The 13,655-nt window shown below is 43.6% G+C and overlaps 1 protein-coding gene across 5 annotated transcripts in view; it reads left to right on the top strand.

The window, feature by feature from the left end:
* DNMT3B (DNA methyltransferase 3 beta) overlaps nucleotides 1-5,894 on the top strand; it is a 31,255-nt gene extending 25,361 nt beyond the window's left edge. For 3 of the 5 annotated variants that reach the window (XM_045574352.1, XM_045574353.1, XM_045574354.1), the window contains 3 exons: nucleotides 1,729-1,798; nucleotides 2,526-2,644; nucleotides 4,368-5,894. In XM_045574352.1, coding sequence (XP_045430308.1) covers nucleotides 1,729-1,798; nucleotides 2,526-2,644; nucleotides 4,368-4,509 — 331 coding nt within the window. In that variant the 3' untranslated portion in view covers nucleotides 4,510-5,894. The remainder of the gene's footprint in view (nucleotides 1-1,728; nucleotides 1,799-2,525; nucleotides 2,645-4,367) is intronic. The other 2 variants (XM_045574355.1, XM_045574357.1) reach the window with 1 other exon arrangement.
* Nucleotides 5,895-13,655: the final 7,761 nt, after the last annotated feature.

The following is a 13,655-nucleotide window of genomic DNA, read 5'->3' as shown; positions in this document are numbered from 1 at the left end:
GTCACTGTTGTACATAACTGTTGGTTTACTGGTGAACACATCAGATATAAGTCTTTCTGAGTTAACATGCTAGTGGGGGATGGGTAGAGAATGATTTCAGGGTAATGGCTGGAGGCAGGGCATTGGAAAAGTTGATGGGAAGGCTTCTCATTCCAGCAAGGACCTACAGTAGGAATGGAGCCATAGTCATTTGAGAGGACATTCTGACAAAAGGAAAAGGGTAAGGGGTGGGGTTGCAGGGCATTGTGTTCCTCATTTGTGAAGTGCTGTGAGAGGAGGACAGAGAGCTCATTAGTATGGGCCAAATTATGTGGGGTCTATGGGTCCACTTAGATCTACTTTTGGAATTCTAAGAAGTTTTAAGCTGAGGAGTTGTGTCCTAGATTCATGGTAGTTTCTGATAAAATAGTTGATAATGGGATGAGGGCAGAAATGAAGAGAAACTTGAGATGGTCATGGTCCTTTAGAGGAGGAGTCTAATTATTGTTGATGGCCCAGGAAGTACCATTCATACACACATTGCACCTTGAGGCATTGTATTTCCCTCCAGTGCTGTGAAACTAGCAGGAGGGATCAGATTCTACATAATGTGAGTGTTGGACTTGCAGGATTTGCTGAGGCACTGGATGTGCTGGAATAAAAGACAGTAATCAGAGTCAGCAAAGATGCCACAAAGTTCTCTGAGCTGTGATAAGAATTAAGCCTTAGTACTATAGCTGACGCGATAGGGTTCTAGAATGATGACTCGAGCACAAACCAGGGGTCACAGAGCCAAATCCAGCCTGGAGGTGGAAAACCTTAGATGTTTTCTGTCATTTTCTCCAAGTCCCTCAGCCCCCTGGGATTATAAGAAAAGCAGGGAATGGGAATAGAGTGGCATTGGAAATGTGAAAGGTAAGATCAAGGAAGATTGATGAATCTTAAGGGAATGTTTTGTATGATTCAATGGCCTCTCTTGTGGGCACTTGTTTCCATTCTTATGTTTGTTTTGTTTGTGACCTTGAAGTTGTTCCTTACATGGGAGCTGCCGAGGTTTTGATGGATATAGCACTCTACATGGTTTCTGCTCTTGAACTGCTCAACCACTTTAGTTCTAAAGCTCTATCCCCCTCTGGGCACCCATTTGCCTTTCTCTGCATTTGCAGGTTTGTTTGATGGTGAAAGGTACAAGGATAATTAGTGTTTTTTGAACCATCTCCTGTCCTTCCTACCTGCATCCACTTTTAGTCTTGAGACCCTCCCGTGGCTGCATCCCTAGTAGTAAGCCACCAAATCATGGCTTTGCAATGCTCTTTGTAGCATGTAGACCCACAAAGATCTAATCCAAGCTCCTGAGACACTAGGTCCTTTTTAACTGCTCAGATCATCACTCGGTTAGTAATCGGGATGGGATCGGACAGGGTCTCCTGACTCCAGTGTGCTTCCCCATTCCTGCTCTATTCAGTGGGAGCCTAATTTGACTAATATTAAAATATGAGGTAGAGGATCACTTAGTCCTCGACACTGATCTTGCCCCTTGAGAGAGGGCTAACTAGTCTGTCCCTGACTTTGCCACACAGCCTTGTGTTTATGCCAGGATCATTTCCACCATATTCTAATTCATTTATTTGTAACACTTCGCTGCCAGAGCACATTTTGCAGGCTTAGGCTCTCACTCCCACCTTGGGAGGTGCCTAGCTAAGGCCCATTGGCAGATGGTAGAAAGTAATGGGTTTTGGCTGTTCCCAGGCCTGTGATAGCATCAAAGAATGATAAACTCGAGCTGCAGGACTGCTTGGAGTTCAATAGGACAGCAAAGGTAAGAGGTGCTCACAAACAGTCTGCGGAAAATGCACTTGGTGACCTCCAAGCGGGACTAGATCTTGGTACCGTTTGTTCCTGTCTCCTCTCCCTCACGCGTAACTCCTTGGTGCTGGGTCTCTTTCCCCAAATAATTCTTCTGTCCTACCTGTTAAGAACAGAGTAGGAGAGGTACTTGATAAACAATAATCACTATATGAGAAATGGCAACTAGTCTAATTTTGAATGCACATGCCATAGAGACACACACAAAATTTTAGCTGGTCCTCCCAAGAAGTGAGTAATTAATACTTTGCCCAAAGGAAAAATTATCTGCTGTCAAGTCACAGATAATTAAGATGTCCATAAACTTAATTCTTAATGTTTACATCAAGCCAAAATCCTGGTTTGGCTGACCATTCCCTATAACCTTGGGTGAACTGTTACATTTCAGTTAATTTGCTTGATCAGTTGTGTTCTCTTGGCACCCATGTGATCTCACGGGCACATTTTTATCTCTGGTTCTGAGGCTGATCCTTTCTGTGCATTAACTTCTTGGCGCTTGTGGGAAGCACAAAATGTCCTTGTTCTTCCAACTCTCCTTTTCTTATTCTCTCTGCGAGCCCAGCACTGCCACCTTCTCCCACCTGCCTCCATTCCCCATCTTCCCTCGTGCATCTGAGTCTTGATTCATCCCCAGAATCCTTCATTCCGTGCTCACTGCATGATGTCATTTTGTTCTCCAGTTAAAGAAGGTACAGACAATAACCACCAAGTCGAACTCAATCAGACAGGGGAAAAACCAACTTTTCCCTGTTGTCATGAATGGCAAAGAAGATGTTTTGTGGTGCACTGAGCTAGAAAGGTGAGCGAGGCTGCATGTGGAAAGGGAATGATGCAGGCAGAGAGGAAGGGGAAGAAATGTGGTCAAGGCCAGCAATACAGATTAGCCTTGCTTGCCTTCATGCTACATGGACCCACTGGCCTTCCATGTTAGCGGGGCTGGGAGGAATACCTCTTCAGAGTTAGTCCTTATTTCCTGCCATAAGTGGCGGAAGGGTGGTGGTGAGGAGGAATCTGAAACATGAGGTCATTAGACCAGCACAGTATGCATCTGCCTGCCTCAACATGCTGGGACACTGGGATGTAAGGAGCCAGCTAAAGAAAACCCCACCAACATGCCATTGCTCTTTCTCAGAAATCTTCCTTCTGCCAAGCTGCTCTTCTATAGCTGATTCCCACGGAGTCACAAATCTGTGTTTGGCTAAGTTTGGTTGCTTATCTATTTTGATTCAAAGAACCAACTTCTAAGTTTCAATTCTTTTATTCTGGTTTCAATTTGTTTTTCTCATTCCTTTTGTTTTTCTTGTTATCTTATTTTTGTTAGAGTATTTCTGTTAAAGATATAAGAAGGGCTATAGAGGTCCCTCTACATTTTTGGCTTTGTCTTGAATGATTTGATAGGCAGTATTTTTATTCCCGATATTTCAGTTCTACAACCACTTTTATTCTTTACTAAACAGTAGTGTTCTTAGTACAAAAGTTCTCATTAGTAGAAACAATCGGGTCCTATGGATTACTCTGTACAGTAGATCCTTGAACAACATAAGTTTGAACTTTGTTGGTCCATTTATATGCAGATTATTTTCAATAAGTATTGGAACATTTTCAGAAATTTGTGACAAAAAAATCACAGATGAATCATGTAATCTAGAAATACTTTAAAAATGAAAAAAAGGTATGCGAAAAATGAATAAAATATGTAGGTACTTATGTCATTTTATCACTTTCTACCATAAAATATATACATAAAATTGACTGATCATGTTATCACTAAGGCTTCTGGACAACACACTGACCTACCAGTAATTATGTTTTGGGAGACTCAAAATTATATTTGGATTTTCAACTGCATGGAGATGGGACATCAGCATCCCTAACCTCCCCTATATTATTCATAGGTCTATTATATTTTAAGGCCCAAGCCTAACATGTTCAGGCCAGACCTGTGATACAAGAATTGGTGCAGATGGCTCTCTATTATGTAGACAAATTAAGACAGAAGCCTCTGGACCTGCAAATACATATTTCTTTTGATACCCATTCAACATTGGCCCATTGATGAGAATTTTAGTGTTAAGGTGAATCTGGATAAGAATAAGGTCCTCCTTACCAGGCCTGATAAAATCCCATAAGGGAGGCTTTTGGTATATTTGGTTGTTACCTGTTATGGGGAGATGATGGGATGCACAGAGCAGGTACCCTCCTGGAGGTGCCATGCCCCTCGTGACTTAACATTTGTGTTCTGAAAGAACCCTGCACCTGACCTCTGGGGGTCAGGAGATGCTCATGTGCACATGAGTAAAGTGGACGAAGGTATATTCTTTAAAAATCTAATAAAAATGAAAAAGTAAAAAGAATGAAATAGTGTCTTTTCTAAAATAAGAGGGCTCATAGAGTGGGCCCGGACAAAGGACAGAGAGTGGCGCCTGGTGCCTTCTTGGCCATGGTGAGAGGCTCTCCCATGGGCACTAAGTAGTTGCAGGTGGGAGGTGTGACTCCTGTCTTCTTTACTCTGGTGCCCCCAGGATCTTCGGCTTTCCTGTACACTACACGGATGTGTCCAACATGGGCCGTGTTGCCCGCCAGAAGCTGCTCGGGAGGTCCTGGAGCGTGCCTGTCATCCGACACCTCTTCGCCCCCCTGAAGGACTACTTTGCCTGTGAATAGTCCCCCAGCCACTCTGGGGCACTGGAGTGCGGGGGACAGAGCTGGGGCCCAGGAGGTACATCCCAGGCTCTGTCCTTTAGCTCAATTGTGTTGGGGCCACAGCATGGATCTTGGGCCACAGCCACCCGACACCCTCCTGGCAGGGGGTGCCCGGGTACCACCTCCTTGCGCACAATTCAACTTGGCCCTCTTGAAATGGCCAAACACGGTGCTCATCTTGTCTTCTAAAACTTTGAAACTTGAAGTAGTTAGTAAAGATTGCTTTTTCCCACCCCCCTCCTCCTGGGTTTACCGCTCAGAAACAATAGCTAATATACCAAAACCACAGTGCTGACTGCTCTCCCACACTCAGGTTAAGGCTGAAAAGTTAACCGAGACAGTGACTGCAATACTTTTATTTTTTAAGCGTCTGCAGCAGATTGTTTCCAGGAGTGTACAGTGGTAGACATGTTGTAGCTGAGGGCCGTTTTAATGGACCAGGATGCTTTTTTCTAGGGCAGATTTGGAAATGATGTCTGCCATTCTTGAATTTTACCCAGCATGTTCCCCTCACCTTAGTATAAAGGGCTGGGATGCACTGTTGGGGCCCATTGAGAGTATTGTCCACACTGGTGATAATTTCAGGGCTATTTTCCCTTCTAGACACAAGGAAGGAAGGGTCACTTTTAGCTACATCCCTCGCAGTGACTGCAAGAGAACCCTTTAGGCAGTTCAGGAAGGAAGGAGTGGCTGGGTCATATTATGAAGGTAGGTATGGCCTCTCACTATCTCCCATGTGAGGAGTGAAAGAGGATGCTTGGGTAAGGACTTCCCCACCCCCACACAAACACGAATACACGAATGCACCTTCCTGACTTCACAGATACAAGTCCCCCAGACTGGAAGTATGACCCTAGCTCCTTGGTCTTTCTCAGAAGAGAAGCAGCGATAGCCAGGGGCAGAAGCACATTCCTTGTATCTAAGAGATTGCAGGGGGAAACTGAATAACAGTGTGACCCTCCTTCCAGAGATTTTTTAAAGTCCTTTTTTATTCCATGATAATTCTTTTGTAGGGATAACATGAGGTGGGCAAGCTGCATTTCAGAAATGCTGTTGTAATGGTTTTTAACACCTTTTACTCTTCTTACTGGTGCTATTTTGTAGAATAAGGAATAATATTGACAGGTTTTGTGGGCGTTTTTTTAAATACATTTTTTAAAACTCAGACTTCTATTTTTGTTTTACCATTTTCATAGAAGTTTTTTGTGTGTGACTGGAGTCACATAACAAGGATGGGGGTAAATTGTGCCTTGTTTCAACAGTTTTTTTTGTTAATTTTTAGGCTGAAAGATAAGGGATGCCTATTGTTTACCTTATGTTGGATTAAAATCAGTATTTCTCTATAACGGTCTAGTGTCCTTTGTGTGTTTTTTGCTGGTCAGATGGGTGGGGATGGTGGGCTGCTGAGGTAGGTCAGTCATCCAAAGCACGGTGAATACCTGGGTGCCTAAGCAGGCAAGCTCTAGGGCCCTGGTCTCCAAGCTCCAGTGTAGTCCCCGACAGGCAAGCTTATTCAAGAGATTTCTGGGACCCATCTTGTTTTCGAATCATTGAATGTGTATAGTGGAGACAGAATTCCATGCCTCTGGGTCAGAGACCACACTGGGCTAGTAAATGGGTTTCTAAATCTTAGCTTCAAACATAAGTGACTGGAATCTTAAAGGCTTGTTGTCTTCCATGTCTTTATGCTACTCTAGCACCTGTTTCCACTGCTCCCATGTTGTCATGTTACAGTTTGGCCACATTCATGGGGGGACTTGGCCCAGGGAAAGGACTGGTTGGGATGGCCCCATGATTCTAACATAGCTGCCCATGGTTTAGCTTCTTGGGAGGAGCAATGTGCCTGTTGCTCTTCTAAGTTTATCATCGCAACTCCCTTCTCAGCCACTAAGCCAGGTGTCCCAAGACCAGAGTATGTCATAATCCTGGTGTTTCACTGAGATAGGATAGTTAGAAGCTAGGAAAATTCCTTGGCAAGTGGAAAAGGGAAACGGTTCAATGACCAGACAGTTTGCATCCATCTAGTAAATCCTATCTTCCTTAAACCAAGAATACAATGGCTTAATCCCTGCCAGATGGGCTTAATTAATTGGTTAGAGAATTGTACTGATACACTAAGGTTGTTGGTTCAATTCCTGGTGAGGACACATGCAAGAATCAACTGATGAATGAATAATGAAGGAAAAAAATGGATGTTTTTCCTTCTAAAAGGAAATTTTTTGGAAGCTTTTTTTTAGAAAATACTTTTGTTGATTTCAGAGAGGAAGGGAGAGAGAAAAATCAACGATGAGAGAGTCATCAATTGGCTCTCCTGCACACCCTCTACTAGGGAAGATTGATCCTGCAACCTAGGCATATGCCCTTGGCCAGAATTGAACCTGGGACCCTTTAATCTGCAGACTGCAGACTGACACTATCCACTGAGCCAGACAAGCGAGGGCATAAATAAAATTTTTTTAATGTAGATTTTAAAAATGTAAGTAGTTTATATACTTCTCCCCAATCTGTAAATAGCGTAAGTCACAGTACTCGGAGATAACAGAAATAATCTGGCATTTGTGCCAACCACAGCCAAGGACAGATGAAGGGAATAAATCTCATTTAAGCATATCAGCATAAGACATGAATATTCTATTGGGAATATGAAAGAGCTTAGCATAGAAGCTAAGCTTCCCTAAGACCTCCCCAAAACTCCCAGCCTTTAAAAACCCTCAAAATGAAGGTCCCAGGTGAGCTAAAGCTTCCTCTTACCCCTCAGGCATGCATCTTCTAAACTCTTAAGGAACCCCAGGGGAGTAATGGGCAGCGGCTAACCCCCTAAATCAGTCTCCATAACCCCCTTTCCTCTGACTTCCTGGTGAGCTAAGGCAGCCCCGCCTCAGCTCCTTTCTTTCCTATAAGTTAGAGAAGCAAAGCAGCCCAGCGGAGGCTCCCCTGTTCTGTGCTAAGCCTTCCTTGTTTCACTGTCCCCACCTTTCAATAAGTCTACCCTCAAAATCACTAAGACTTCCTCTGCCTGGTTTGGCTCAGGGGATAGAACATCGGCCTGTGGATGGCAGCCGATCAATGACTCTCATCATTGAGGTTTCCATCTCCCTCTCCCTTATTCTCTGAAATCAATACAAATATATATATTTAAAAAAACAGACTTTTGTTGTGATATATTTCCTGCAAGAATTCAAGAACCCACACACCACTGGCCAGCCCTAGGCAGACCCTGAGGGCCAGGCCCCCTTTCGGTAATATCACTACCTCTAGCGTAGTCGGGGGAAAGGAGTCTACAAAGATTGAAGGGAGAAAGATGTGTAAATGGGTGATGCCCATGTAGTGTATCAGTTAAGCATTATTTAGACTGAGTATCTCTGAGCCTCTGTTACTTCACATGTAAAATGGATTATAATCCTAGCCACCTCCATGATTGTAGTGTGCGCCTTCAGATTGAGTTTCTAAATGATACGGCTCAGATTTGGAGTGGAGAATGAGAAACCAAATATTATTTTTAAATGCTGCTGGGCTTGAAACTCTCTGTCCCTCTCCCAGGTGTGAGTTGCTATGGTGAGACAGTTGGCAATTAGTGAGCTGGTTGGCACTCCCCTCTGAGGTAGTGAGACCCCAGGGACCTTAGTGTCCTGTTAAGCCATCTTGTGTATAGTGCTGCACCAAATGCCAGGACAGGATGAAGCAAAATAAACAGCCCCGGCCTCGAAACTCCAAGAGAGGAGATGGACGAGCCTTCCAGGTGAGGGGCCTTGGTCCTAACCTGCTTGTGGGGCAGACTAGGGGAGGCCTGTTCTATGGGGGCAGTTTTTTTATTTTATTTTATTATTTTATTAATTTTTTTTTTACAGAGAGGAAGGGAGAGGGCCAGAAAGTTAGAAACATTGATGAGAGAGAAACATCAATCAGCTGCCTCCTACACACACCCTACTGGGGATGTGCCCGTAACCAACGAACATGCCCTTTTCTGGAATGGAACCTGGGACCCTTAAGTCCGAAGGCTGACGACGCTCTATCCACTGAGCCAAACCGGTCAGGGGAGCAATTCTTTATGAGTTTTCTCAAGATAGCGAGAGTTGGTAACAAGTGATCTCAGGCTCAGTGGCAAGGGGATGAATGTTCCGCACTTGAGGGCCTTTTATGAAGCAATCTTGAAGGTTTTGGCATAGTTCCAGGATTTCTTTGGGCAGGTGATGCTTGGATTTTTTGTTTGGTTTTCTTTTTATCTCTAAAAGGTGGGGATCATAAATCCTATCTACTTCCTAGGGCTACTGTGGGTGTTCTTGGGCATGATCTGGGTAAAGAAAGTGCTTTGCCTAGTGCCTGGCATGAGCAAGCCCTCACATGCACTGGATGGTATTGTGATATGTGGAGCCATTAACAGTGTGAATGGGTGCTGGAAGTGATGGTAACATGCCATATTTACTAACATGTTCATTATTTATTATGTATTAACTAGAGGCCCGGTGCATGAAATTTGGGTGGGGGGGGTGGGGGAGCCTCAGCCAAGCCTGCGCCCTTTCATAGTCCGGGAGTCCTCAGGGAATGTTTGACTACATTTAAAAAAAACAAACAAACAAAAAAAAACACCCTGAACTTAATTTTCTTACTAACTCCTCCTTTTAAACTCCTCTCTCACATTCTGTTTCTTTTTCTTATTTAACTATTTTCCTGGCCTCACCCAATTTGAGCATACTTCTCTTTCCTGCTTTCTTTCCCTTCCTCCCTTTGAACCTCCCATGCCCCTCTCCCTCCCTCCCTCCATTCCCCTCGTCTGTGTCCTTCTTACTCCTCCTTCCTCCCCCCTCTTCACATTTTCCTTGTGAGCCTGAACCCTGCCTCCCTCTCTCCTTCCCTATTATTACCCCACAACACCCCCCCCCCCCCCCCCCCCCCCCCCCGCCATGTTCACTGGTTTCTCTTTTAAACCTTCCCCTTTCCTCTCTGGGACCTGCTTCCTCTGTTCCCCGCCTGGTCCTTGATTCCTCTCTGCAGCCTGGCTGGGTGCCCATTCTAGCTTTATCCCCTCCTGAGTTGTGACCTTAGGTGTTTTCATAGCCTTTCTGCCTCAGTTTATCCAACAATAAAACAGTGATAAATGATATCAACCTCTTAAGGCTGATGTGTGAACCAAATGATTCAGCATATGTGAAGCGCACAGCAGAGTGCTGAGCAAACGGCACTGCTTTATTGCTATGCTGGAGAACCCTCCTAGCAGCCCCGGAGTGAGGCTGTGGTCACCATGATTATAGGTAAGGGAACTGAGACTGAGGACTCCCATAATAAACCCAAGCCACCCAGCTAGTGGAAAAGGAGTCGTGAGGTGGAATCTGTTCTGTGAAGCCAACATCTATTACTATTTCTCCTTGGTCTTACTTGCATCTTTTTTATTTATTTGTTTGTTTACTTATTTATTTATTTATTGTATGTGTAGTTTTATTTTTTGTTTTGCTGGAGCTTGAAATCACTTGCTAACATTTGCTGCATGCGATGCAATTTGCCTATTTCCCTTTCTTCCTTTCCTACTTTCTTCCAGCTTACCTTCCCACCTCCCTCCATCCTTTCTACCTTCTGTTTAACATCATTGATTCCTTAAATTTGTTTGTTTATTTTTTTAAAAATGTTATCACACATGCTATTGGATACTTGATAACATTAATTTATTTTTTAATATATATTTTATTGATTTTTCACAGAGAGGAAGAGAGAGGGATAGAGAGTTAGAAACATCGATGAGAGAGAATCATCAATCAGCTGCCTCTTGCACACTCCCTCCTGGGGATGTGCCCGCAACCAAGGTACATGCCCTTGCCCGGAATCGAGCCCAGGACCCTTCAGTCCGCAGGCCGACACTCTATCCACTGAGCCAAACCGGTCCCCGCCCTTAAATTTATTTTTAAGATTTTTATTGAATTTATTAGGGTGACATTGGTTAATAAAATTATATAGGTTTCATCAGAAAAATACCCTTCACCCAAATTCTTCAAGTGTTAACATTTTGACACTTTTGGTTTGTCATCCTCTCTATAACTTTTTCTCAACCATTTGAGAGTAAGTTGCGGACATGAGGTCTCTACTCTTAAATCCTTCACTGTTTATTTCCTAAAGACCAGAACATTGTCTTACAGTACATTTATCACAATCAGGTAATGAATATTCATTCACTTCTTTATCTAGTCTACAGACCTTATTTACATTTTGCCAATCGCTCCAATAATGCCTTTATAGAAGAAAAAAGAAATATAAATAAGTAAATATAAAATATAAAATTTATTTTTGTAGTTGTGTCCTATAAAGAAACTAGAGTTCCTCAAAGCAGCTGAGACCTAACACCATTTTTGAGTTAAACTTGTAATACATTTGGAAAACTCAGGCCTTGAATTTTAGTTTTGTTTTTGGAGAGGAGACTCACAATTTATTTCTGTGATAATGAGATTACATATTAAAACACTTTGCTTAAAGATGTCTATTACAGCTGAAACCGGTTTGGCTCAGTGGTAGAGCGTCGGTCTGCGGACTGAAAGGCCCCAGGTCCGATTCCGGTCAGGGGCATGTACATTGGTGTGCAAGAGGCAGCTGGACGATGTTTCTCTCTCATCGATGTTTCTAGCTCTTTATCTCTCTCCCTTCCTCTCTGTAAAATATCAATAAAATATATTTAAAAAAAAAAGATGCCTATTACAGTCTCTAAAGCTATATTTCTCCTTCTAGATGGAAATTCTTTTTTTTTTTTTTTTTTTTTTTTTTTTTTTGGTTTTTGGCTCTTTGTAGACAAGGCTTAATCTGACCCAGATGACCTTGGCTAGCTCCCTCTCAGGGACAAGAATGTACTGTGAGCCCATCACATGGTCCTGTCTCACCTCTCTGGGAGCTGTCTCTCGGGAGGGTAGATGAGTTTGACTTCAGAGGCCCTTGCTCAGAAACCTTCTATGATATGCTGTGTTTCCAGAACCAGGTCCAAACTCCTGGTCTAGCACTCGATGCTCTTCCCACAACCAAAATACATGCCCTTGACCAGAATCAAACCTGGGACCCTTCAGTCCGTAGGCCGATGCTTTATCCCACATGTGTCAAACACAAGGCCCGCGGGCCAAATCCGTCCCGCCAGGCCTTGCAATGTGGCCCGCACCGCGCTGTCATCACTGCACTTCGCTGCGTTTCCATCACAATGACAGTTTATGACTGTTCAGTAAACCATTCGGCCCGCGATTTAGGCTGGATTTTAGATTTTGGCCCCTTCTCTGATTGAGTTCGACACCCCTATCACTGAGTCAAACAGGTCAGGGCTTGATGCTCTTCTTGACTTGGCTTTCTCCACTGATTTCATCCTCCACACTAGGGGTGTCGAACTCAATCAGAGAAGGGGCCAAAATCTAAAATCCAGCCTAAATCGCGGGCCGAATGGTTTACTGAACAGTCATAAACTGTCATTGTGATGGAAACGCAGCGGAGTGCAGTGATGACAGCGCGGTGCGGGCCACATTGCAAGGCCTGGCGGGACGGATTTGGCCCGCGGGCCTTGTGTTTGACACATGTGCTCCACACTAATGTCTTGTCCTGCAGCCAAAATGTCCTTCAGGTAATGCTGACAATAACTGCCATTAATTGAATACTGACATTAATCAAAAGGGACTCAGAAATCACTAACATTTATTGAGCACATGCTAGTGTGCTAGGAGTGTCAAGAACTTTACATATCTCATTTAATTCTAATTCCTAGCAGAATCAGGATTTGAACCTGGACCTGCTGGCTTTGCTACTTATAACATTCACTTAGTCTGTTGGAAACTTAATGTCCTCATGTATAAAATAAGGACACTTCTTTTTAAACATTTTTTAAAAATTGATTTCAGCTCAATGGATAGAGCATCGGCTTGGGGACTGAAGGGACCCGGGTTCGATTCCGGTCAAGGGCATGTACCTTGGTTGCGGGCATATCCCCAGTGGGGGGTGTGCAAGAGGCAGCTGATCGATGACTCTCTCTCATCGATGTTTCTAACTCTATCTCTCTCCCTTCCTCTCTGTACAAAACCAATAAAATATATTAAAAAAAAAAGAACTTAAAAAAATTGATTTCAGACAGGGAGAGGGAAAGAGAAACATAAATATCAATGTTGAGAGAGAATCATTGATTGGCTGCCTCCTGAATGCTCCACTTGGGGATTGAGCCCACAACCTGGGCAATTGTCCTGATTGGGAATTGAACTGTGACTTCCTGGTTCATAGGTTGATGCTCAACCACTGAGCCATGTTGGCCTGGCAAAGATAATACATTTTGATATGAAGCATGAGTGATTGACTAAAGGTACTCCTAAATGCTTTTGAATATCTTTACTTGATTATCCATGCTTCCTATCAATTCACTATAATGCTAATATTACTAATATTGCTGTAATCATTTGGGTACAGGGCTCTTGCTATATCCTCTTGCTTGCTCTTTCCTACCCTAATGTTCTTGCCAGGTTACATCTAATCTTTTAGGGCAAAGATCATCTCTGAGAAAAGCCTTCCTATATTACTCGGGTGAAGTTGGATCTCCTTGCGATGTACTCTTAGAGTACTACATACCAGACAACCAGTAGTACTCATAATTAAATGCCTCCAGACTGATTGGTAAATAGCTCCTGCCACAGCTCCCCACCTCACATTCTGCCCTGAATATCTTTCCAGGAATCTGCAACTGTGTGAGACCTGGCCGGAAGGGCTCTCAAGGAGCCTATTCCATGCAGAGATGTGCCATCACCCTTGCCACATACTGCTCCTACATAACACTAAGTCGTTTGTAATTAAACCGGGATTTGTGTCATTAGTTATGATTTGTGCTTCTTCTGCCAGACCGGAAACTTGAAGAGCTCACAGGTTGTCTAGCTTTTTGCTCACCATCAAATCCCTAGGACCCGACTGACTAGGGACTATACACCGAATGGCCAGATTACTATGACCACCTGACGTTGTAGGCAAAATAGCTATAATTTCGTGCTGAAGTTGCCAGAGGGCCAGACCATTGTAAATAGGGAAGCGGGCTGTTTGCCACGACAGAAGTGATTTTTTTCCTGAAGACAGTGCTATTCATCAGGCATGGTGTCAGATTCCTCGCATGGCCTTTCAAC

Source organism: Pipistrellus kuhlii, unplaced genomic scaffold, assembly GCF_014108245.1.
Source record: "Pipistrellus kuhlii isolate mPipKuh1 unplaced genomic scaffold, mPipKuh1.p scaffold_m20_p_6, whole genome shotgun sequence".
In the NCBI taxonomy this organism is placed as follows: Eukaryota; Metazoa; Chordata; class Mammalia; order Chiroptera; family Vespertilionidae; genus Pipistrellus; species Pipistrellus kuhlii.
Note: the sequence above shows the minus strand (reverse complement) of the source record. Positions and strands in the feature narration are given on the sequence as shown.